The sequence below is a fragment of the Rhamphochromis sp. 'chilingali' genome (genome assembly GCF_963969265.1).
Source record: "Rhamphochromis sp. 'chilingali' genome assembly, chromosome: 18".
NCBI lineage: Eukaryota > Metazoa > Chordata > Actinopteri > Cichliformes > Cichlidae > Rhamphochromis > Rhamphochromis sp. 'chilingali'.
The window spans coordinates 20,352,492-20,378,792 of NC_137945.1; the positions used below are offsets into that span (position 1 = coordinate 20,352,492).

General features: G+C 42.2%; 1 protein-coding gene across 1 annotated transcript in view; it reads right to left on the reverse strand.

Annotated features, from left to right (window-relative positions):
* cntnap2a (contactin associated protein 2a) overlaps window positions 1-26,301 on the reverse strand; it is a 405,242-nt gene that overhangs the window by 211,598 nt on the left and 167,343 nt on the right. The window contains exon 3 of the mRNA XM_080865727.1: window positions 11,398-11,591. Coding sequence (XP_080721853.1) covers window positions 11,398-11,591 — 194 coding nt within the window. The remainder of the gene's footprint in view (window positions 1-11,397; window positions 11,592-26,301) is intronic.

Below are 26,301 nucleotides of genomic sequence, written 5' to 3' on the forward strand. Positions count from 1 at the left end.
TGTCCAGGGTGAGAAGGGTCAGCTGAGATCCGAGCTGCACGCCGCAATGTCCTGGAGGTGTACAGGTCCTGCAGAGATGGGAGTCTGCAGCCAATCACCTTCTCAGCAGAGCACACAACACGCTGCAGTCTCTGTTTGTCCCTGATAGTGGCTCCAGCGTACCACACGGTGATGGAGGAGGTGAGGATGGACTCGATGATTGCAGTGTAGAACTGCATCATCGTCCGTGTTGGCAGGTTGAATTTCTTCAGCTGCCTCAGGAAGTACATCCTCTGCTGGGCTTTCTTGATGACGGAGGTGATGGTGGGCTCCCACTTCAGGTCCTGGGTGATGGTGGTACCCAGGAAGCGGAATGAGTCCACAGAGGTGATGGGGGTGTCAGTCAGGATGATGGGGGGGAGTGGGGCCGTGTGCTTCCTGAAGTCCACAATAATCTCCACTGTCTTCTGGGCATTCAGCACCAGGTTGTTGTGGCTGCACCAAGACACCAGACGTTCAACCTCCCTCCTGTAGGCAGACTCATCCCCGTCAGAGATGAGCCCAATAACGGTGGTGTCATCTGCAAACTTGATTAGCTTGACAGACTGGTGGGTGGAGGTGCAGCAGTTGGTGTACAGGGAGAAGAGCAGAGGAGAAAGAACACAGCCCTGAGGGGAGCCGGTGCTGATGGTCCGGGAGTCCGAGACATTCTTTCCCAGCCTCACATGCTGCTTCCTGTCCGTCAGGAAGTCAGTGATCCACCGGCAGATGGGATCAGGCACATTCATCTGGGAAAGCTTGTCTCGGAGATGGTCTGGAAGGATGGTGTTGAAGGCAGAGCTGAAGTCCACAAACAGGATCCTGGCGTAGGTTCCTGGGGAGTCCAGATGCTGCAGGATGAAGTGTAGGGCCATGTTGATGGCGTCGTCTACAGACCTGTTGGCTCTATATGCAAACTGCAGGGGGTCCAGGAGGGGGGCCGTGAGGGTCCTGAGATGGGAGAGAACTAGGCGCTCAAAAGACTTCATGACCACAGATGTCAGAGCCACGGGTCTGTAGTCATTTAGTCCAGTGATCCTAGGTTTCTTGGGGACAGGGATTATGGTGGAGGACTTGAAGCAGGCAGGCACATGACATGCCTGCAGTGAGGAGTTGAAAATGCCAGAAAACACTGGGGCCAGCTCGTTTGCACAGTCTCTGAGGGTGGCAGGAGACACACCGTCTGGGCCGGGAGCTTTTCGAGCATTCAGGTTCTTAAACTGCTTCCTCACATCTGCTTCATGAATATGAAGAGTTGTGGTGGGAGGAGGTGGTGTGAAATCCTCTTTTGTGTGGGGTGAGGAGGGGGGTGTTGTAGGTGAACGGTTTGAAGGTGGTGATGGCTCTATGGAGGGGGGAGAGGTGGGGGAATTAGTGTCCAAAGTGCCTCTATTGTTGGGGCCGTTGGAGGTGTGAAGGCTGCCTGATGGCTCATCAAAACGGCAGTAGAAGTCGTTAAGGGTGTTGGCTAAGAGCAAGTCATCAGTGGAGTGGGGGGTTTTAGGCTTGTAGTTTGTGATATTCCTAAAACCTTTCCACACAGAGGCCGAGTCATTCTCTGAGATCTGCTGCTGCATCTTCTCAGAGTGCTGATGTTTAGCAATGTCCACTTCTTTAGTGAACCTGTACTTGGCCTCTCTGTAGCAGTCCCTGTCTCCGCTTCTGAACGCCTTTCTCTTTTCCAGCCACAGCTTTTTGAGTTTAGGAGTAAACCAGGGTTTGTCATTGTTATAACTCACCCTGGTGCGTGATGGCACAATGCTGTCCTCACAGAAGTGGATATAGGAGGTGACAGTGTCCGTAAACTCGTCCAAGCTGTTAGAAGCAGCCTTCATTGTGTCCCAGTCTGTAGACTCCAGACACGTGCGAAGCTCCTCCACAGCCTCGTTGCTCCACAGTTTTTTAGTCCTCACGACAGGTTTGGAGAGCTTCAGCCTCTGTCTGTACGCGGGGATTAGGTGGATCATGACGTGGTCAGAAAGTCCGAGTGAAGCGCGGGGCACCGCGCGATAGGCCCCGCTGATCGTGCTGTAACAGTGGTCTAATGTCCTCTCCTCTCTGGTCGGGCATTTAATATACTGCTTGTATTTGGGAAGCTCATGGCTCAGATTGGCTTTGTTAAAGTCCCCAAGAGCAATGATGAGAGAGTCCGGGAATGTCCGCTCCATGTGCAGTATCTGCTCCGCGAGTGCGCACTGAGCTGCTTGCGCATCTGCGTCTGGCGGGATGTAAACAGCGGCCAGGATGAATGAAGCAAACTCCCGCGGAGAATAAAACGGTTTGCAGTGGATAAAAAGATATTCCAGAGAGGAAGAGCAGTGCTGAGCAATCACTGTCACATCTGTGCACCAGCCACTATTGATGTAGAAGCAGAGACCTCTACCTTTGGACTTACCGGAGAGAGCGGCCTGCCGGTCCGCGCGCAGCAGATGGAAGCCCTCCAGCTTGAGCGCGCAGTCTGGGATATTCTCACTGAGCCACGACTCCGTAAAACATAAGACACAGGAGGAGGCAAAGTCTCTGTTCATGCTTCTCATCAGGGCCAGTTCGTCAATCTTATTCCCGAGTGAGCGTACATTAGAAAGGAAGATCCCAGGAAGAGCAGTTTGCAGTCCGCGTCTCCTCAAAAGCACGAGTGCGCCGGCTCGCTTCCCTCTCTTTCGGCGTCTCGCTTTCCTGGTCAGAGTCAGCAGTAAATCTGCCGCAGATGCGACAAATATTGGAAATAAATCCACAGGCGTTGTAGTCCTGTAGTTAAGGAGCTCTTCTCTGGTGTACGAGTATCCAGAGGAGTGCCCAGACACAGAAGAAATGCACAAAAACAAAACAAAAGTAACGCACTGAAGCACCAGGGCGACCATACGCGGCGCCATCTTGGTTCCAAGAGACTTCATGATTGTGTTAGCTACTTTCATCACCAATATTTACAGGTGTCTCCTTCTGGCTTACCTCAATTTTAACAGCCAGTGTCTGTTCTAATGTATTAAAGTACATCCTATGCTTCCAGTAATCTAACTTTACTTTCATATCAGGTTGAGGGGCTTTTTTCTGAACACTTCACAATAATACATTACAGAAAATAAACTGGTAATAAGAAGGATGTTTTGGGATGCTGAAACTTATGCCGTGTTTTAGAGCTGTTCAAAGACTAGACTATTTTTCACCAGTCCAGTGAGAAACTATTATTAACTTGTTCCCTTTTGATGCTGTATCAGCTTAAGATGAGGCTGCGGCTGTGCTAGTTTATTGGATACATACATTACTGTCAACTGACCTAGTGTACTTTCAGCTTCAAGCATCTCATCCACATGAATAAACAATCTGGCAATGTAGGAGAGGGCCTCCTGGTACTATCTGATAGAGACTAATGGCAAACGACATTATGGAGGAGAATTCTGACTTTAGAAATGTGTTAATTTATTTTTAATGTCTTGTCGTAATTCGGTACGCATTGCATTTTGATTTCTTGATTTCTTTCTTTTGGGATTACATGAAGAAAGTGTGATGCTGTAACTATGGAATAATAAAATCGATCTCCTACTCTTTGTTTTTCTGCAGGTTTCTAACGTAGCCAAGATATATCCATAACAGTACATCTTGTAACTGCTTCTAATCTCACAATTAGTTTTCAAATTTGTCTTTTCTTCTTTTTTATGGAGAAATATAAACAAGGACCCCCACTTTGCCTTTGCGTTTCTAGAGAAAGCCAAAAGAGGAACTGTGCTACTGTATGAGGAAGTCATACAATAAGAAGAATGTTGAGGTTGCTGCAGGACATGTATGAGGATAGCGTGACAGTGGTAAGGAGTGCAGTTGGAGTGACAGATGAGTCTAAGGTGGGGGTGGGATTACATCAGGGATCGGCTCTGGGCCCTTTCTTGTTTGTGATGGTGATGGGCAGGTTAACAGATGAGGTCAGGCAGGACACTCCATGGACTATGATGTTCACAGACGACATTGTGATCTGTAGTGTGAATAAGGAGCAGGTGGAAGAGAGCCCGGAGAGGTGGAGGTATCCCCTGGAGAGAAGATGAATGAAAGTCAGCATAGGTAAGACAGAATACATATGTGTGAATGAGAAGGAAGCAGGTGTAACAAGTCTAAATACTGTGGTCAACCATCCAAAGCAACAGAAGTGCACAAGAAACATGAAGAAGAGAGGTGCAGGCAGGGTGGAGCAGGTGTGACAAAAGGATAGCAGCAAGAGTGAAAGGGAAGGTTTACAAGATTGTAGTGAGACCTGCTATGATGTATGGTCTGGAGTTACTGGCACTGACAGAATGACACGAAGTGAAGATGAAGGTCACAGAGACGAATCTCTAAAGATTTCCACTGGGAGTGACCTGCATGGACAAGATTAGACATGAGTATATCAGTGGGACAGCTCACATTGAGCACTTTGGAGGCAAAGTTAAAGAGGCAAGGCTGAGATGTTTGGACATGTGCAGAGGAGAGACAGTGGATATACTGGACAAATGATTAAAGATAAAGCTTCTAGGCAAGAGGAAAAGAGGAACACTATAAAGAAGGTTCATCAGTGTAGTGAAGGAGAACATGAAGAGGTGTTGGTGTGGCTAGGGATAGGGTTAGATGGAGGCAGATGATGAAAAAAAGGCAGAAAAAGATATTTTTCTTTTGTTTTTCGTTGTTTAAAAATTGCTGTTATTCCTGGAGTTTAGATTCATAAACCAAAAGAAACTGCAAAAATAGAGATATTAAGCGAAAGGCAGTTTTGTATTAATAGTAGTAGTAATGGTTAATTATAAGCAGTTATAACCATAAGCAGCAATTTAAGCAGACAAAAAGCTTTTAATGAGTGATTAAAAAGAGTACACCATTACTAGATAATACACCCATAAAGCACTGTATGCATCACTGTATGTGTGTATATGTGTGTATTATCGTGTAAAAGTTCTGAAAAATTGAAATATAAATATTTCAAATATATGAAATGTAAATATAAATAATATAAAATAATAATATAAATTAATTGTAAATCCATTTACAATCACACAAATTGAGCACTTAGCTCAATACTCATGTGCTAGACCACTCACATCTTCAAGCTCATCTTTTCTTTTGAGCCAACCTATAAAAATATAAAGCTGTATCTTTCACAGGTGCTGCACTTTTGCTTCGGTAAAACATGTTCACAGGCAGACAATTTCTACAGGTCTCTCAAACACCAGCACAAGCACACACGTGCATACCTAAAAAAAAAAATACTATGCTGCTTATGGTAATATTGTGCCAACTAAAGTCCAACAAAATAGTTTTGCCCTGTTGGGACAGTTTTTTTTATTTGAGTAATTCAGTAACTCATAAGCTCTTAGGGATTGTCTTCTACTTAGGCATTTGGTGCTTTAATTATTACAATCAGTCATCTGTGTCATTTGATTCCTTGGAAGTGCATTAGTGTGTTATTAAAAACACTGTTTTTCACACATCCAATACAGTTTTTTCCAGGCCTTTAGCAGTCATCCTTCTCAGTGAATTGCACACTCACGGCAGTTATATTGGAAGTGGCACACTTGCTTTAACTAAAAAGTTGTTCTCTTAGTTTGGCAGTGAAAGAGTTAAGTCATCAGCGTGGAGTAATAGCAGGTGGTGATTGGTGGCAAAAGGTTCTTGAATAGAACCTTCATACATAAAAGTGCAGGACAGGCAGTTTGCTCTCTGGGGATCACTGTGTGAGCCTCATCCAGTGGTGTATGGGATTGAGCCGAATGTGATTGAATGGGCTGAAACAGGGCTTGATGGTAGTTCTGTGTGTGTGTGTGTGTGTGTGTGTGTGTGTGTGTGTGTGTGTGTGTGTGTGTGTGTGTGTGTGTGTGAGAGTTGGCTTAAGCGACCTGCCACCCCCCACCTATCTCTTTGATCAATAGCACTGATTGCTCCGATATCATCACCACTTACACACAAACAGCCACATACTTCACAAAACAGGTCTAAACTTTTGCCCAGGCTTAATTATCAGCAGGGGTTAGTAGGAGTGCAAGTATGTCTGCATGTATGTGTGCATTCATTTGTGTAGATTCTGCAGCTCCTCGACATCTAAATAAGCCAAGAGGCAAAGAATCCATGTGCTCAGTTTTTCCTTGTAACTGCATGGGTTATTGATGGTATATGCCCAGTTCAAAATTATTGGCTCTGCATTTGTTTACATAAGCAATATTTTGAATTCCACTGGCAATAAATTAAAAAGCAATATTCATGTCATAAATTTTGGCAAAACAGAGGGGGGAAAAAAGTTGGCTATAGTTACAAAAACGCCAAAGAGATGAATGTGTTTTGGAGTATTTGCAGAAATATTAGAGGCAATGAATCAGGGTTAATAGCAGGAGAAAAATACTTCAGAATAAATAATAACTGGCAAACAATTACGATGCCGCAGACAAAAACAACAGCTTAATTTACTTTCAACTGTAAACGATTCGTATATGTCACGGCAACCAGTAAAAGCCATGATAGGCAAAAAAAAGGGTTACATTATCTACAGAGCTTAGTACCCGCAGCTGAAAAAAGGATAAGACGTACTTTGTAATTTTATTAGTCTTACAGTAGCAAATCACAATAAACAACTTAGCTTAATAAATTGAGTACAATATCACAGTACAAAACAGCTCAAAAAGTTCTTCTGAATTCTATGTATGAATTCTTGTTCTAGCAATCAACTGCCTGTGTCCAAACTCTGATTCCCAGCCACCTGTACTCGACTTGGTTGTGCCAAGGCCTGCGAAGCTGGACACACCAGCCTGCTGTGTTAGGCCAGTTAAATAATTTCATTTTAGTAGAAGTTGCAGGATTCAAGTGAGTTAAAGCTAGAGTAGGAGCATTTACACAGCATTCACTCACCCATCCAAATCGTGGAATCAAGGTGTTCTAATCACTTCCAGGGTCACATGTGTGTAAAATCGAGCATGTAGGCATGCAGGCATCTTCTACAAACATTTGTGAAAGAACAGGTCACTCTCAGGAGCTCAGTGGATTCCACCATTGTACCCTGATAAGATGCCAGCGTGCAGCAAGTCCAGTCATGAAACTTACTTGTTACTAAATATTCCACTGTCAACTGTTGGTGGTAATATAACAAAGTAGAAGCAATTGGGAATGGTAAATGGCCTGTATTTGTATAGCAGTTTAATTAGTCCCTATGGACCCCAAAGCGTTTTACACTACATTCAGTCATCCACCCATTCACACACTGGTGATGGCAAGCTACATTGTAGCCACAGCTGCCCTGGGGCGCACTGACAAAGGGGGGGCTGCCGGACACTGGCGCCACCGGGCCCTCTGACCACCACCAATAGGCAACGGGTGAAGTGTCTTGCCCAAGGACACAACCACCGAGACTGCCGGAGCCGGGGCTCGAACCGGCAACCTTCCGAATACAAGAGGAACTGCCAACTCTTGAGCCACAATCGGCCAATGATGGCAACTAAGGGGATACGCTACGTAAAATCTCACTGCAGGGTCAGTGGATGGTGAGGGTTTCCATGGATGAGTACCTGCTTCCAAGCCTTACATTAACAAACTCAATGTAAAGCATTGGATGCAGAATTGTGAAGCACCAGACCACGGTTCTCCAGAGCAGTGAAGACGTGTTCTCTAAAGTGATGAATCGCGCTTCTCTGTGTGCCAATCCGATGGACGAGTCTGGGTTTGCTGGTTCAAAGACATTCCAAACATTGTGGGAACAGTTTTGGATGGCACTGTCCTGTTCAAACATGACAAACATTACCAGTGCTTAAAGCAAGGTCCATAAATAAATGAGAGTTTGGTGTGGAAGAACTTGACTGGCCTGCGCAGAGTCCTCACCACAACCCGAACATCTTCAGGATGAATTAGAACAGAGCCTTCGAGCCAGGCCTTCTCATCCAACATCAGTGCCTGACTTCACAAATGCACATCTGTATCATCAAAAATTCCCATACATGATCTGAAACCCTGTAGAAACCTGTCTTCTCAGAAGAGTTGTAGTTGTTATAGTTGCTGTTAACGGTTAACGGTTCAGATTAAGAATGAGAAGTCATTTAAGTTTTTATGTGAAGGCAGATGAGCAAATACTTACAGCAATAGAGTGTACTTATTTGGCCTTTGATTAATCATTATTAATTATGTTTACCACAACTATATTGCCTTTTTCTTATTTTCTTCCTTCCTTTTTTCACTCCCAGAAGGAGAACTCCTCTTTATTGTTTCATTGAGTATTTAATTCTGTTCTGTCCTCATTCATTGTCTCTCATTGTTTAGAGTCATTCATGCCATTTCCAAACTAATGAGTGAAGTCAGGTGGAGTACTTTAGAGAGGTCATGCCTCGCATACTGTTAATGCAAACGTTGCACATCGCCACTACAGTAGTGTAACGTTTGTCAGGGTGCAGGGGCTCCCCCACTGGCCTGGTTACCTGCCTTGTCTGTTGGCAAACCACACCTCTACATGGGCGCAGACTCACAGAGTGAAAACTAGGGGTTTTTAGCACAACCAAGATTAACTAACAAAATTCATTGGATCTCCTTTTAGCCACCTTTTGTTTGATTGAAAAGGTTGTTTGTTATGTTGTCCCATCATCAGAGATAGAAGAAAGATTGGAAGCCCAGGCTTTATTTCGGGAGGAAGGGTGCACACTCAGTGAAAAAGTACTCTGTTCTGAATTAGGTCTGTCAGGAAGAATCTGTGTGAGTCATGGCTTATACAGTAGATGGTTGACTTCATGATGAGACTCTACAGTGTTTCAGTGTGTGCAAAGAATTGGTACCAAACTCAACAAGATAAGTTGGTGAGAGTGCATTTACTGAACTCTAGATACCTGTAAGACCAGAAGTAGGGAAGTAAATGTACATCTTCATGTACAGCAATAAAACTTTTGAATATCTAATAATTAAATAGGAGAAAATGAGGAAATGACATCGGTAATGAATGTTTCTATATATGAACAATTTTTTTTTTTTGCATACATGACTGTATTTACATATGTAATTAAAAAATATTTAAAATAACATAAACAAAATAAAATTGCCTGAAAACTAACACTCTTAATGGAAATTGTTATCATCTAAACCAGTTATGGCTTTAAATAGTCACAGATGAATAGTTCTTACTCCCACCTGATGCTGGGTCAGGTCCTGCGTTACAGCACTGCAATGCACTGAGAACATTTTTAGTGCATTCGTGTGTGTGTGTGTGTGTGTGTGTGTGTGCGTGCGTGCGTGCGTGCGTGCGTGTGTGTGTGTGTGTAATGAAATCAAGTAGATTTTAATTAAAATGCCCTCACTATCTTATATAGATGTCAGGACAGTATTGCTGTCACTGGCATATTTTATTGTGTCTTTATGTCATATAATCAATCCAAAACTGAAGAAAGCATCTTTCGTCTAAAAATAATGAACACTTGTATGTCTGCGGTTTGAGTTTACATGTTCAGCCATTCAAAAGGATTCTGATAGAGAAGACAGAAATGTAACCGTGCAAGTTAACAGTGGTTCAAACATGAATGCCGCAGCACACTGCACACATTTTAAACATAGTAGTTGAATTTGATATTTAATGTCCGGTTCTGTGACAGAGTTGTGGTGTTTAAATTGGTGATAAAAAATGTGTTTGCAGAACAGAAATCTCACTATGAAATTTTGTCATCTGTGTATTAAGTTTTTCTGAATTGATCTGGCATTATTCTCACAGCAGAAAAGTCATTCTCACCACTCTTAATACAGTTCACAAAACATTTAAGCCATTTTTCATTACACGTTTACTTCAACCCTGTGATGAATGAATAAGAACCTTTCACCACACTTTAAAAGCATCATAATCTTACTGACTTTGGAAGGAGTTTTGCAAAATTAAAATGTGAAATATTTTGTTTGAAACTTCACAAAATTCCCGAAATGCCCCACTCAAGATGTTCTTATGTCATATCTTTCCTCTAAGACCCAGTAAATCTTCAATTAGATGAGCCACAGTCATATTACATTTGGTTTAAACTGAGGGAATAAAATTTCCTTGTGCTTTGAAGTGATACTTAAGATTTTTCATCCTAAACAAGGTTTTCTGCTTTTTCTATGCACGTAGGTAAAGAAGAGGATTTTGCACTTAAGTAAGGAACATTGAAGCTTGCTGTATGTATAATTTTATTTTTTAATTATGGAGTGTTTATTGAACCTTCTGACAAATTAAAATAAATACAAATAAATGTAAATAAATGTGTATATATGAGTTTTAATCTGGCATTTTTGAGCATTTTATTGCTCACAGTAGCACTGCATGTATCTGACTGTATATATGACGCTAGTCACACTGACGATACAGAGGTCTTTAAAACAACAATATCAAATATGATACACTTGGCATTACAAGGTTAACAAGACATTTAGTGAAAGCTAAGTTAGGAACAGAGCTTGACAGCTGATTTAAATTAAAAAAAAAAACATTTTAAAGAGAAAGCTTGTAAAAGCATCAGTGTAAATCTTTGTAAGTTTATTTTAGATAAACCAAATTTATCCAATTTAGAATAGAAGAGAATGTCAAAATCAGCATTTCTTCTGATAGTTTAGTAACCACGTTGACATATGTACATGTCAAATTGCATTACAGCTAACTCCAGCCTCAAAAATCTACCTAAACATTTGCCAGCATTGTTCTGTGAATGCTCTTAAATGTATTTTCAGGGCTTTCCTTTAAATTGAATATAATTAATATAATTGAATTGAATTAATATAAAATTATTTCTTAAGGAATCTTAAGAAGGAGTGTGAATTTTGGTGTAAATGACCAAAAAATTCAGTTCCATTATTTATCAGCAGTAAGTTTAGTTTCAGATAATCAATTGTTTCAGAGATTTTAGTAGTAAGCCCTATTCAAGTGCACAGCTAAATGTTATCTGTATAAGGATGAAAACAACATAATTAAAAACAATACTAGCAAAAAAGACAATAAAATAGTCTCTAAGACAGAGTCCTGGGGTACTCCACAATAAAAAAAAATATTTATAAACAAAACTGCCCTTTTTTTAGTTTCTAGTTTGATGGTGTTACTGAAATTCCAACCCAATTTGGCAATATACCATCAAGACTTGAGAATAGACTTAGCAATATTTGGATTAATGAAATGCCATCATTTGTTTCAAGAGCAAGTCATTTACTCTACTTTAAATAGCTGTCCCAGTGTGCGATGGTGTAGAAAAGAACTGAATTAAACTGCTAGAACTCTCACATATTTGAAATTAAGGTAAATTAAGGTGATTGGGAAGTAATCCAAAACAGATGAGATGCTTTAGAAGCAAGTGTGGGCCACAGGATGTGAACATTTTAATAGTCTTATAGTTTGCACCTGTGCATTTGACACACACGCATAACAGCCACACAAATTACTGGTCCACTCACCCAAATGTTGCCATCTTGATGATAAGGTTTCCAGTTCCTTCCTGTGTCACTGTAGAGAAGGCGATACTGCGTCGTCCAATCAGAGCTGCTGTAGCGACCCTGTGTTGCTATGGCGCTCACCTGCTTTCTTGAACCGAGGTCCACCTGTAGCCACTGGTAATGGTCACTGTCTAGAGGTGACCATCCACCGGCTCCTGCAAAGTCAGTAATTATTCATAATGAGTAGGACATCAAAGGTCAGTTTTTATACAAAAGTGAGGTGCAATTGTATCTTATTGGCAAAGACTTCTGTTAGAGCAGAATCCAAGACAGGTAAAGAAACTCACCGTACTCCAATAATGACATTTTGCAAAAAGCATTAATCGTTACAAGGTTAGTCGATCCTATTATTAATGGTCAGTGTCCACCAGAGTGTAGCCCAGAAATTTGCTCCTAGCAAGCACCAGTGTAGAAGTAATAATTTATTAAATGCTTTGCATACAGGGAGAGAGCCTTCTGACAATAAAGATGTTTCACAAGAATGAGGAGAATACGCTCCCTGTTATGATTATTAGAATTATATGTTCTCCAATATAGAAGATGCCTCAGCTTCAAGAGGAAGGTCATTAGTATTTATGAGGTTTCAAGAAGGATTCGTTTTTAATGCCAGTAGCTGAGACATAAAGACACTTTTGAAATGCTCGAGCATCACTTTCATCCATTTCATTCTTGAAATCATCACTTTTCAACAACAAAATACAATTAAATTGGAAGAACACTATCTTTTCATCCCAAAATACAACAACAGCCTGTACAAACGGAATGAGACTATAAGCCTATAAGTCAAATCGCAAGTGCTGTCATGTAACCCATTTCGTCTTGACACCTACATATGGTTATGTCTCCGTTCATTTTCAGCTAAGCTTTTGTTTGATATGTGCATCCTTGAGTGCAGATTAAAGTGGAATTACCCCCCTGGTGGAGCATGGATTTTGATTTTCACTGTACACAGTTCAGTTAGAATAAATACAAAGTAATTTTTTCGGTTATTTTCAAAGTGGGCATTGGGCCTGAGGGAAATTACTTGCTCAAAAGTACAGAGTAATTGTTTGACCTCTTCTTTACTGTTTTGAATAGATTAGAAGACCATCAAATATGCTTGGAAAGCCATCGTAACTTAAAAGGGTTAAAGGTTATGATCTCCGGGGCTAGATGCACTATTGTGGAAAAATCTTCTTCCAAAAGTGATGTATTGCTTTAATGAGTATCTGAAAATGAGTATCTCTGAGAACAACAAGGGCGAGTGTTTCAGTGCCACTTTCCTATGACTATAGTGAAGACTGATGGGGTAGATGGCTGTGTTTTGTTTCCTAATCCCCTCAGTGGCAGTCGACGTCCTTGCGATAGCCTAAAAACTCATTGCTCTGTCTTCATTGCCAGCTAAACTCTCATGTGTCCCCTAAAACTTGTCCCCTTTTCACCCCTCCAGTTGTCTACCCGGGAAAGGCCAAACTCCCCTGGACCTTGCAGGTTAAATGAACCTCAGGGTAAATGGTCCAGAAACAAAAGAGCAAGGCAACTGCAAGATGCAAGGGAACAAAAAATGATGACACTGACCTAATTTTCATTTGCCGTTATAATAAAAGCCAGAGATAAGAAGAAAAAACAAAACAAAATATGGCATAAATGTCAACATTACAGTGTGTCTTTCCTACTATTAGAATTGTAAAATACCAAAAAGAAAGCACAAAGGGGTGCATAAAACAGATGTGTGGAGAAGTAGATACTTTTTCCCTGGACTTGTCCACAAGACAGCTCACAAAGCTTGCTTGTGGATAGACTCTGAACTGGCTATGTCAGTTCTTTCATTCTTCTAGACTCACTTGTCTAAAGGACACACATGCAGATAAGATAGTGTTGGAGAGTGACAGATGTTGTTTTGGGTTTTTTTTCCAAGTGAAAACTGAAATGTGTGGACAAAGTGAGGGCAGGGGAAAAGGGTAAGACCACAAAGGCACAGGAGAGTGGGAGAAGAGCGCTAAGTGAAGTGGAAGAAGAATGAGAGATGATAGTCATATGATAAAATAGAGGGTGAGGCAGTTTGCAATTTACCCTACTGACAAAAATCCTATACCTTATCCAATTACAGAGCCATTACACTCCGGCCCCGGACCTGACAGATAACCAAGCCCATATCAGTGGAAACGTCAATACCTCAAAAACCCGTTGCAGCAAAGCCATTCCCGTGGAGGGATAAAACACTATCAAAAAAGAGAAGGGTAGGGGGGAGAAAGGAAAGGTGAGAAATTGGGTTTGGGAGGGGCAGAGCGGTGGTGATAAGTAAACAGACAGCAGAAAATAAAGATTAAGAACGCAAGCTGAGCGGACAATGACCAAGGCAGTGTGATACTTTGAACAAGATAGGAGGATGGGGTGTCGGAAAGAGTGACGAGAAGGTGTGCGCCGTGGGCTGGTGACAAGAGAAGGGAGAGGGTAGAAAAATGGAAACAAGGAAGATGGATGAGACGAGGAGTAAAGCGAGTAATAAGAGAGGCTTTTATGGCTCTGATGGAAGACAGAGATGAGATGTGTGAAGATGGACTGGAAAAAAAGGTAAAATGCATTTATGTTAAAGAAGGAGATAGACATGACCAAAAGCAAAAATAACAAAGGAGAGGAAAGTTTGGTTAAAAACACAACAAAACAACAAAAAAACCCACGATTTTATTTCTCTTTCTCCATTCTTTAGAATATTGCCAGTAATATTTTCAGATTCTCCTTTTGCCTGAGTGCACAGTTTCTACTGGTAGCCGATGAATAACACAAAGCAAAGAAGTTAGCAATTTTTCACACATTGTTCTAGGCGAATTAATTGGTCATTGCTGGGTACTGAGAATTGCAGGGGCTGAATTTTAAATCTCTAATTTTAAGTGTCAGGGTGTTGTGAGCTACATAATTAAACCAGGAGTTTATTTAAATTTTTCAACAGCTTCCAGGTAGTTCCACTTCATTCATATTTGTTTAGTGATTCAAGTAGTTTTGGGGCATTATGTTATTTTCATTGAATGATTGATTGATTTTACAAAATCACTTGAAGCTAGACTTCTCTTATGTTAGTTTCAGTGTAGCTTTAACTCTTCTTCAAGTTTGAAGTAGTTTCAGTTGCTTTCACAGTAGTATCGGTTGTTGTCAACTAGGGCTGCCACGATTAGTCGACTAGTCACGATTACGTCGACTATTAAAATCGTCGACGACTGAATGAATAGTCGACACGTCGTTTGAAGCTTTGTAAGATCCCGAAAGACGCAGGAATAAGTAGTAGGATTTAAGAGTGTAATAACGGACTGAAACAGAAGATGGCAGCACTGCATGTACAAGGATGTCCCAGAATTCATAGCGTGGCCCAGCGCGGCCGTGCTCAGTTTCCAACAATGGCGGCTGCTAGTTAGTTTTAATATTACTGGGTCACAAAATCAACGTTTAACATATTTTCAGGCGGGAATGTAGCTGTGTAAACTTCAAATATCTGCTCAGTTTATCAAGACACCACATATTTTCAAAAGCGCTCCGACGTTTTCGGAGACGTCTGTTACCCACTAGCTCGATAGCTAGCCGGGGGCTAGGCTCACTAGACCCGGTTAGAACACCGGACTCCTGGAAATCGTTTTCAAACCCACCGCCATCTTTCGCTACTCAGGTTAAACATGATATATATTCACTTAGATAACTTAAAAATGTTATTGTTTGGCTTTTTTTCAGTATTTTATTTGTTCCTGAGTGAATCGGTTTGGCTGAGATTAAAGTTATAGTTTTTACACAGCTGAATAAATGTCAAGCAGACAACTGATTATCAGAAGTGTGAGATGGTGGGGTGGGTGCAGTTTTCTCTGTGGTGGGGTTGGGTGGACTGTCCTGGGCTCTGTGGGGCCGGGAGGCGCTGCTGCGCTGGGCCCCAGTCTGGATGGGCCTGGGCCCCCTTTCCCTGGTGGGTCGCGGAGTATGGGGGTGCCTACTGGGGTCAGCGGGGGAGCTGGCCCCAGGGAGGGGTCACTTGCCCCTCCCTTCCTTCCCTCCCCATCTCCAGCTGCCTCCCTCTTCCCGCTCCATCACAACCACCCACACATGCAGGACCTTGGAGTAGGGGTATGTCACCAGGGTGCAGAGGAGGCCACCCCCCCGTCCCCTTCTGGCTGCCCCTGCCTCAATTTTATCCCACAACTTAGACATTCACATTACTCACACTCTCATTACACATACATATAGGATCTTGGGGGTGGGCACGATACACGGAATCCAAAGTACCATCAGGGTGTACACCCCACCCCTGGCGTCGTTGCCCACCTCTCAATGTTAAATACACGTAGACATTGAGGGCCAGCAGGAGGGACCATGCGCTTACCTGCTGCTCTCTGGCAGGTAGCTCCATGCCCTCCTGGGTTTTAAATGCACCTTAGAACACACATGCATCAACACTACAATGAGCGGGTGGAGGGAGGTTTGGAGTCTTCTCTCACCCCCATTCTCTGCGACCTGCTGGAGCGGGGGGGCTAGGAGGAGGAGTTGGCCGTCCGACTGCGGTCTGGAGTGTGGGGCCTCCCTGCTGCTGCGGAGTCGGGGCGGTCTGCCTCCCCCCACCGCAGGGAAAAGGGTAACACCACCTGGGTCTGGGTGCAGTTCCCCCCCCTCCAGGGGCAAGGGTACCTAGACCCGGGGCTTAGAGTACGCTTGGGGAGTGTGATCGTGTGTACAGCGTCTCTTTATGTCTGTCTCCACGTTGGTTGAGTGTGGAGTAAGTGTATATGAGAGCATGAGGGTGGGAATGGATGTTTGTATCTGTGTGTGCCTGTATGTCTGTGTCTATATGTCAGGTTGGGTGTCAGGCGCCACCTCTCTGGGGACATCTTAGGCCCTCCAAGGTATGGAGGCCTATCTCCCCCTACCACCACTTCCCCTGCCAGTGGCGGACTCCCTCAGACGTCGGTGCGTTGGTGGTTCTTTGTGTCCGGGGGTGGGCGTCCAGGTACACACCGGCTCACTCCTTGGCGGCTGCTTATCGGGGCCTGGAGCCTGGGGCTTGCTCGGGCCACTTCGGAGGTGGGGTGCCCCCGGCCTCTCGGCCTGGGGCTCAGTCACTCAGGCACGGCTGGCTGCCGGCGGAGCTCACGGGCGCGTCACTGCAACTCCCCCTGGCTTCTGCTCCGCGGCTGCTGAGTGAGCCCTCATCTGGGACTCTCCTCAGCTCTTTCTGGGACAGTGGTGCGGCTGCCCCTCTGTTGGTCTTCCTTGGTCTCTTGTGTTCTGGGGGCCTCTGGATGTCTGGAGTTTTGATCTCCTCCATACCTGCTTCATGCCCTGGAGGACGGGGCTGTGGCCCCCCCACACCCTCTAGCAGATCATTACATGAAGGAACCTTTTAAAAAACAAAAAACAAGCACGTCCATGCTCACAGGTGTACACACGGGTGATCACACCCACAAACTACACCCTTTTTGGCTCCTACCTCAAAGCACACTGTGTTCTGTTGATCTTATGTGCTGCACAATAATGTTTAATATTTAGTATTTACTGTCATATTCCCATATATCATTGTGATGTTGTTTATTCTATTACTCTTGTTCTTTTCTGCTTGTTTTCTTTTTTCTTTCTCAGCAGGTGATCCAGGTGATTGATATATGCTTTTTTTTTTTTTTCTTCTTTTTTTTCTTTTTCTGCTCATTCTGTTGGTTTTTGGTTTTTGCCCTTCTCCCCCGTCCCTCTTCTCAGCTGTTTCTCTTTCCCTCTTTCTTTCTCCCCTTCTTTCCCCCAGTCAAGTCTGTCCCATGTTCAGTAAGTGAAAATAAAATAAACAATAAAAGGTGAATCAAATGGACCATTATGGCAAGGCTGGGATGGTCAATTTGGTAAAGTAAATCCGTTGGGCATCTTTCTTTGCGTTTAGACAACAATTCTGATGGCAAAAGAGCCAAACGGGACAGGCAAAAAAAAAAAAAAAAAAAAAAAAAAAGTGTGAGATGCTCGAGAATATACTCCGGTGTCCTGTTATATTTTAGATAGCAAGGAGCAGACGGCTGAGTTTATTAAACTCCACCGAGACAAACTATCATCTTGTCTTTATTTTTAGTTAGCACATACCTTAAACACTTCAAGCTGTAAGCTAATGATAGTTATATAAGAGCAGATGCTGCTGGTGCAATAAGCTGTACGTTTTACGTTCAATGGATGCATGATCTGATTAGTCAACTAATCGCAAAAATAATCGGTGACTAGTTGACTATCAAAATAATCGTCTGTGGCAGCCCTATTGTCAACACTGCACAAAGTCTGATTTGGTATGTGGCATAAAAACACATTTTGTAGATTCACACATCTTTTTCTTTTCCTCTGGGTGTGCTGCTATTTTGACATTTTTGCAGATTTGACACTTCCCAATACTTCAACTGAATTTATTGCTCTTTTCTGCCAGACCCAGTTACCTGATGCTCAAACCTAATTTTTATTTTAGCCCCTTCTTGCAGCGTACCCAACTCCTTTCTGGCACCTTGTTCCTGCCCCATTCTTTTACATCTGTTGGTTATATCCCACTTCTGCCGACACCTTCTGCCATTTTCATTTTATTGAATGAGTTCTGGCTAAGAGTCTGAGCTTATTCTCCTTTGTTGGATATACATTCATTTTCTTATAATTTGAAAAAGGATGAGGATGGCATGATGAAAAAGAGGGGAAAAAAGAAAGCATGATTCAGTCTAGTTTAGTTGACTTTGAAATCCACGAAGACTCATGGATGGAGTAAAGGGGTAAATTAAAGGACAAGGGAATAATTAGGGGGGAAAAGTTGATGAGGAACGATGGAGCAGAAGACATGTCAGGGTTACAGGGTTACCAAAAGTAACAGATGGGAACGAGAAGGAGAAAGATCAGAAATGTCCAGAGAGAAATGTAAGTTCAAAAGATCATGAAAGTGATGGTAGGTGTTTTCAAAAGATTCTCATTACTAATAAAAAAACAACGAGAGAGGGGGAAAAAAGAAATGGACTAAAGAGCTGAGTGTTAGGGGTCAGGAGGAGAACATGTGACTCAAACAAAGGACATAGTGGAGCAAAAGAAATTCAGAGACACGAAAAGTGGGCAAAAGGTGTCTTGGAGAGAAAAGCAGAGACCTCGAAAAAGGAGAACACGAGAGATGAGTGGGGCGGAGGTGCAGCTTGACAGAGGTTAGCATGGGAGGGTGAAGAGTGATATATATATAAAAAAAAGAACAGAGGTGCAGTTAAAGGTGAAAGCCCTGGGGAGAGAGGGGGGGGGGGGGTGCAAAAAGAGGTTGACAGAATAAAGTAGAGATGGAGGAGCCTTACGGTGGGGGAATGGAAGGTGAGAGACTGAGACCAAGTGAACAGGAGAGCCAGCCAAAGAAAAGGAGGGGAAAATGGGAGGAGAAAGGGGAGGGCAGGAGTGTCGGGGGACTGTCACCGTTCTTTCGCCTGTCACACACACAGATGTTCAGGGAGGAGAGAAGGAGCAGGAGGGGAGGATAGGGAAGAGAGCAAGGGAGCAGAGAAGGTCAAAGAAAGCGCCTCAGAGGAACAAACGATGGAGAGGAGAAAGGTGAGTAGCACTGAGAAAAAGATCAGAAGAGCATGAAAGGATGGAGAACAAGCACTTTTTTTTCCAGTGAAGCTTATTATTTTTAAAAGCTCTGTATTGCAAATATCAAGCTCCTTGACTTCATAATAGACACTTTATGTGCCCTTTTCCTCCAAAATACAAGTCAGCATTGAAGAATAAAGTAATGTTAAAAGGAAGCAAAAAAGAGAAAAAAAACCTGTAAAAACTAATATGGACCGTGCAGATCAAGGTAAAATTTATAAAAATAAAGAACCTAATAACTTACTCTAGAGTGCATTGCTGTTTCTATTAAACGTGACTGAGATACATGATGTGCTGTGCAGTGATGCACAATTGAAGGTTGCAAAAATTGCTATATGGACAAAAGTATTGGGTCACTTACACATTACACCCACAGTGCCATGCTACAATAATACATATAGAGAAAAACCCAACAATCATATGACCGATTCTCTTTTAATTGTGACTAGTTCTTTTAAGGGCCCTAAAACTGGTGTTCTGAACTAAACAGCTTATTAGGAAGGATGAAATGAAAATATAATAAAATAAAAATGTCCTTATGCGGTGTGAGATTAAAGAGATTCAAAAAAGGAGCAACCACGAGTGACTAAAAGAATGCTGGAGTTTCTCCAAGCGTGCAAAACAAGGTTTGAGCTATCTGTGATGACACAGATAACCCAGTATTGTAGTAACCACACACAGCTGAAGTGTGTTCTGCAGCTGAATCATAACAGTATCACACTGATGGTGACCACTAACATTTACACACAAGCATAAGAGTCCATATAAATTCATTTGTAATCACATACACCCACTTCTTAAGATCTCAAAGAACTGAAGTGATGTGTCTGTTTGTGTGTGTGTGTGTGTCTGTTTGTGTGTGTGTGTGTGTGTGTGTGTGTGTGTGTGTGCGCGCGCGTGTGTGTGTGTGTGTGTGTGTGTGTGTGTGTGTGTGTGTGTGTGTGTGAGAGAAAATACATGACAATACAATAAAAGTCAATAAAAATCAGCCCAAGAATGTGGAGGGCACAGATACATGTACCAACAGCAACATACTTATTAAGGAAAGTGAGGGGGATATAATAGTGAGAAAATCACACCAGGAGGTGGCCTTTGGGACCCATCGCCAAAAGTGGATGCTTTCTGAGAATCCCAGCTAATGTAGTCGGTGTGGATCACGTCTCACACAGTTCAAAAAACCCCGGACTACAGTGTGTCATTAGTCCAGACCACAAGCAAAGATACAAAAGCTCCCTCTGGTTGCTTTGTACACCGAATCAGTGTTCCACCGCCTCAGCAAGTGTTGCACTGCTGTGTTTTCTGCTCTTTGTTCATCAGTGGGTACGCTGTCAACTGGATTCCCTGCTCTAGGTTTATATATTTGGACAAGCCATTGGTTTGTCCATCACTTCTTCCTGGAGTGTAAAATGTATATAGGTATATGCAGTGTGGTCATCTGTTTGAGTATGATAATGAAAAAGGTCATTTTAATTTTCCATTCCTAGAAAGGAAATATAAAATCTGCTGTTAATTACTTTTTCATGGGTAAATGGCTCTCGCAGTCACTCAGAGATGATGAACATAACGAATGAGGGGAAAGGGGATATTGCAGAGAAAAACTGGTAATTAAGATTTCTAAATAAAAGAGTTTATTTAGTGAAAGGTCAGAGTTGTGCGGATGTGTAATGGAGATGCAGTGTGATTGTGGAGGGATGACGAACAGCCGGTGATAGGCATTACATACAAGCAAACATGACAGTGGCAAGGCAAGCATCAAACAAGAGAACATCTCTCCTCTGTCTCGCTGACAGTGTGGGTGAATGTGGGGGTTGGCATGTGCACATGGCAGATTTCATGTCTTTGCATCCTGCTCAGAAATGTTTCATGGCGTCTTTGTGTGGTTTTATGTTTGTGTGCTCTGGCACCCGAGAGAACATGCGTGAGTGTCAAAGGTGCCGCTTTTGATACCAAAACCACATTAACAAAAAGTATAACGTCTTAATTAATTAGAATGCGAGGCCGCCGGAAAAAGGGAGCAGAGAGAAAACAGCTGGTTAGCCCTCTGCTAGTACTTCATCTTTCTGTCATGGAGCAAAGGGAGCGGATGGAGACAGAGTAATTTAATTAGGAGAGGACCGCCATTATCGATGGATGACTGCAATGGCTGGAGACATCAAACAAGTTTGCAAGATGACAGTGAAAAGTAAAGCATGAATAGGGAAAGGGAATGTGGTTAATTGTGCAGGAAGTCGGAGGAAAGTTGTGCTGCGGTTGTGACGTCCTTCATTCGAATAAGTAGGTATAAGAGTGGAACTTTTTCAAACTTGGAAAAAAAGTTGGAAAAGTATATACCAGGATGAGAAGAGAAAAAAATAGCTAATGAGGTTTGGGAAGAAAGAATAGACAGGCTGTGAAAAAGGAGTGTGGGATTGAGAATGTTACAGTAGAAAATAGAAATTGTATGGAGGGAAAATGACATAGAGAGAAAGACAAAGGGAGAGAGAGGATGAGATGGAGGGCAGGGAGAGACAAGACGAAGGACAGAGGAGCACAGAAATAGAGGGATATGAATTAGAGAAAGGTTGAAAAAGAAAATGGAATGTAAGGATCAGTGGCCACGTGTTTGTGATTAGCAGCTAAATCTCATGCTTGGCCACGTTTGCACCGCGGAGCAACATGGCCGCACACATGTGCTCACACGCCTGTAGGTACATCCACCGAGGCATGGGTTTACTCATCTCTCACTTTTCACATAAAAGTGGCATCCATTGTTATCTTACCCTGTCTGAGTGTTTGTCTCTGTACAAAGCGCAAATACTTTTTAGACTTGTTTTTTCTGAATGACGGCTATGTGGGAATAACCCATTACCAAGTGTTGTTCCAGAGCGGCAGAGATAATGAGATGTACCCACATGGAAATTTGATACTTCTCTGAGATTGCATTGAAAAAAAAAAAGGAATCCAAAGTGTCAGTAGTTACACAGCTTCTACCAAATTATCAGTCATTCAGGCCTTATCACAGCTCGGTTACCATGTCCTCCCATCTTCAGCTTGTTCTCTTTTCCCATGCCTGTCTGTTCCCACTCTTTCTTTCTCTCACTCCACAGTGTCTTCCTCTTCACCCTCACCTCGACACATTTCCAGTCTCCATTGTCTTTATCCTATCCATTCCTCTTCTATTTTAACCTGTATCCACAGGGCATCTGTCTTCAACTGGCAGCACTGAACACATGCAGATCACAGCTCTTGTGGTTGCTATGTGACAAGTGCAAACCTATTTGGAGCACATCTTTTACTTTTTCTGGCTCATGGTCTGCTTTTACATCCAAAATTCCAACAACATAACCAGAGAAAGAACTGTCATTGGAATGTATGGCCAAAGCCCATAGTCAAGAGGTGTTTTAACTATTTTTATGACACAGAAGCAGGTTGCACAACAGAAAGCAAAAGTTTTATTTGGCTGCTGCAAAAAAGGTCTAAAAAGAAATACAAAAGTCCACAAAACACACCAATCCAAAAGGAGCATCAGCTGGGAAAGTTGGAGAAGGGCAGGGCTATATATATGCTACAGTTAGGTCCAGTGATATTTGGACAGAGACAACTTTTTTCATTTTTTGGTTCTTACGTACACTACCACAATCAATTTTGAATAAAATAATGTGCAGACTTTCAGCTGTAATTTGTTGGCTTGAACAAAAACATTTTTGGAACTAAAACATTTATTCAGGGGCACAAAAGTAATTGGACGAATTAAATAAATGAAAATAAAATGTTTATTTCTAATGGACATCACCAGGTGCTGGGTTTCCTGCTTTTTAATGTTCTGCCAGGCCTTTACTTTCAGATTCTGTTTGTTTTGGGGTCTTTCTTTCAGTTTGACTTATTTAGCTGGATTAGAGCAGACAGCATGACTCTGAACATCTCAGAATTCATTCAGCTGCTTCTGTCCTCATTCACATCATCAATAAACACTAGTGTCCCAGTGCCACTGGGGGCCATACATACTCAAGCCATCACACTGCCCCCACCGTGTATTACGATGTGGTTTGCTTTGGAGCTGTGCCACCATTCTGGTAGAGGTTGATCGTGGTTTCATTTGTCCAAAAGCAAAATCCAGCCTAGCCTTTCTATTTGTGAGGCTTATGAGTGGCTGGCACCTTGCAGTGAACCCTCTGTATTTACTTTCATGGAGTCTTCTCTTTATTGTAGACTTTGATATCGATACGCCGACCTCCTGGAGAGTGTTGTTCACGTGGTTGGCTGTTGTATTAGCCTCTTCACCATGGAAATAATTCTGCGATCATCCACCACTATTGTCTTCCATGGATGTCCAGGTCTTTTTGTGTTGCTGAGGTCACCAGTGCTTTATTTCTTTCTAAGGATGTACCAAACTGTAGATTTTGGCACTCCTAATATTGCAGCAATTTCTTAGATGGGTTTCTTCTGTTTTTGCAGCTTATGGGTGGCTTGTTTCACCTGCATGGACTCCTCCTCTGACGATGATGTTTTCTGTTCACAACAAAATCTTCCAAATGTAAGCACCACACTGTCATGGGCCTGAGTCTGTGACTCAGGGCTTTTGTATTAATGAATTATCTTGTGTTCTGGTGATGTTTTCTGTTAAGGTTTTCCTAGTTAGAATTTGGTGTTGTGCTCCCTCTGTTTAGTGTCAAGTCATCCCTGTCTGTGTGTATATTTCCTGTTTTACTTTGAAGTTCTGTGTCTCGTGTCTTGTCATATCAATTAGGATCTGCTGTGCCTCCCTCCTGTTTTTCCATTCCTCATTCCCTCCGTGTGTATTTATCATGTGTGTTTACCTGTGCTCGTTGTCAGTTCATCTGCGTTAGTTGGTGTTTCTCCGTCTCTCTGCCCTCAGCTCGTGTTTCTCCCTGTATGTTGTGTATTCCAGGTTTATTAGTTTTGCCCAGTTCAGGTTCGTGTCTTAGTGCCATCCTTACCACCCTCGTTTCTGTTTGTACTTCAACCATTGTAAATAAAATGCTCACTCGCAACAAGTCAGTTCCTGCATTTTGGGTCCTTTTCGCCCAGGCACCACACGACTGTCGCCGCAACCGTGACACACACATCAAATCAACTCCAGTCATTTTATCTGCTTAGCTGATAATGACATAAGAAAGGAATTGCCCACAACTGCCCAATAAATAGCCTTTGAGTCAATTGTCCAGTTACATTTGGTCCCTTTAAAATGAGGTTGGCACATGTTAAGGAGCTGAATCTCCTAAACGCTTCATCCAGTTTGAATGTGGATACCCTCAAATGAAAGCTGCGAGTCTACATATGATGTCCATGTCTATTATATAACTATAATTGGAAAATGTTTCAGTAAACAGGTAAAAAAAAACAACTAAAAAAAAGTCAGTGTCCAACTATATATGGACCTAACTGTATAGACAAGACACAGGTGGAAGCAGGAAACGGATGAAAGCAATGAGGAAAAAAGAGAGACAATCACAAAGTTTGAGTGACAAAGAGAGTCAATAAAACACATGGAAATCAGTTATTAAATTCAAACTGGAGGTAACCAAAAGATAATCAACCAAAACTGAAACACTAAACAATATGACAAAGACAGAATAACACAGCAGGGATAGGAAATGGAGAAAGTAAAAAGAACAAAACCCAAACAAAATGGCACAGGAAAGCCAAGAAAATATCAGGACCATGGCCTTATTAGTATTAATCATGTCTATGTAAGCGGCTGTCTAATGCCCTGACGCCCCTTTTCATGTCAAAGCAAATGAGAAAACTTTTACTGACCTCATTCCAAGTTAACCTTGGGCACAACGAATTTGAAATAAAAAGTAATTTTCTTCAGATGAAACTTTAAACAAGACAGACGGGGGTGTTAAGCAAGCATGGTCTGCAAAAAGATTTGATATGAGTTGCATCACAGAAAGTGTAGATGCTTGATGCATAGCAGCAGCTATGGGCTGGGCTCTGATTTTGACCATTTTATTATTCAGGGTCACACATGTTTTACAAGGGTTACTCCAGCAGTTTCAAATAAAATGAATGCACACTGTATTTTACAACTGTTTAATATTTTATCAAACGAGTAGTCAGTCTTTAAAGTGTTTTGTGACCTTTTTCAAACATGTATGTGGTTGAAATCTTAGAGCTGAAGAGATGTGAAGAACTTTTCTTTTTCTACACTTCGTTAGCTGTCATCTGGTCTTTCTTCATGTCTACCTGTCTCTTTTTCCCCCCGCACTTGTCTATCTAGACCAAAAGGTTTTTGGCTGCAAGAGAAGCTGGTTCACCTTTTCGTTTGTCTGACGTCCTTGAGTTTCAGGGCCTGGCACATTAACTAACACTAAAGGGAGACAGTTGGGGGGTGGGAGCATGGACATTTGGGAGAGGGTGAGGGGTGATGGTGAGAGAGAGAGAAAGTCAAGACTATTAGGGGAAATGAGAGAGATAACAACGGCAGGAATGTTGGAGGTTGAAAAAGGGAAAAGATGGAGGGAGGTAAATGTGAGATAAAATGGTGAGACACAGAAATTGCAAATTAAAAGAAGACTGGCAAAGGAGGAGGCTGTAGCTCAGGTGCTGCGTATATTTCTTGTCTACCAATGGGAAAGCTGGGGGATTGAGCTCCAGATCCTCCTGTCCATGTGTCTAAGTATCCTTGGGCAAGATACTGACACCCAGGTTGCCCCGATCCATCCATCCAAGTGTGAGTGTGTGAATGTTAGATAGAAGTGCTTAGATACAGATAAAAGCACTGTGTCAATGCTAAATAATTGAGGAGGAAGGTGCTGTGTAAGTGTTAACAAAAGAAAGACAAAACAGTCTTTTCTGACTGTTTTTAGAATGCAGAGGCAGAACTGTCCCTGCTTGATTTATGTAAGTGCAAAAAAAAAGAAAGTAGAAATACAAAACAAATCTAGCATCACGCCACATCTAATAATACATTTCTAAGAAAAATGAACTAAAGCTGTTAACAGTCAATCTTTTCTGGTTTAAATAAGATGCAATTTTGTTAATAACATAATGTGTTAATTAAAGGATCTTAAGTGACTCTGTTTTATAAGTTAAGTAAAAAAAAAAAAGGTCTAGCACTATAATGGAACAATTAAGAATACAGCAATGTTCACAAGCCCATTCATGTTTACTCATTTTGTACATAAAGGCACACAAATACATACTGTGCCTATAAAAAACTAATAAAATGTGTCATCTTAAAATGAAAAAGCAAAGTAGGAATGACCACCAGGATCCTGGTAACTGGCAGGCTTACACAAGATAGCTGCCTGCTGGAAAATCACTATGGCACCATCT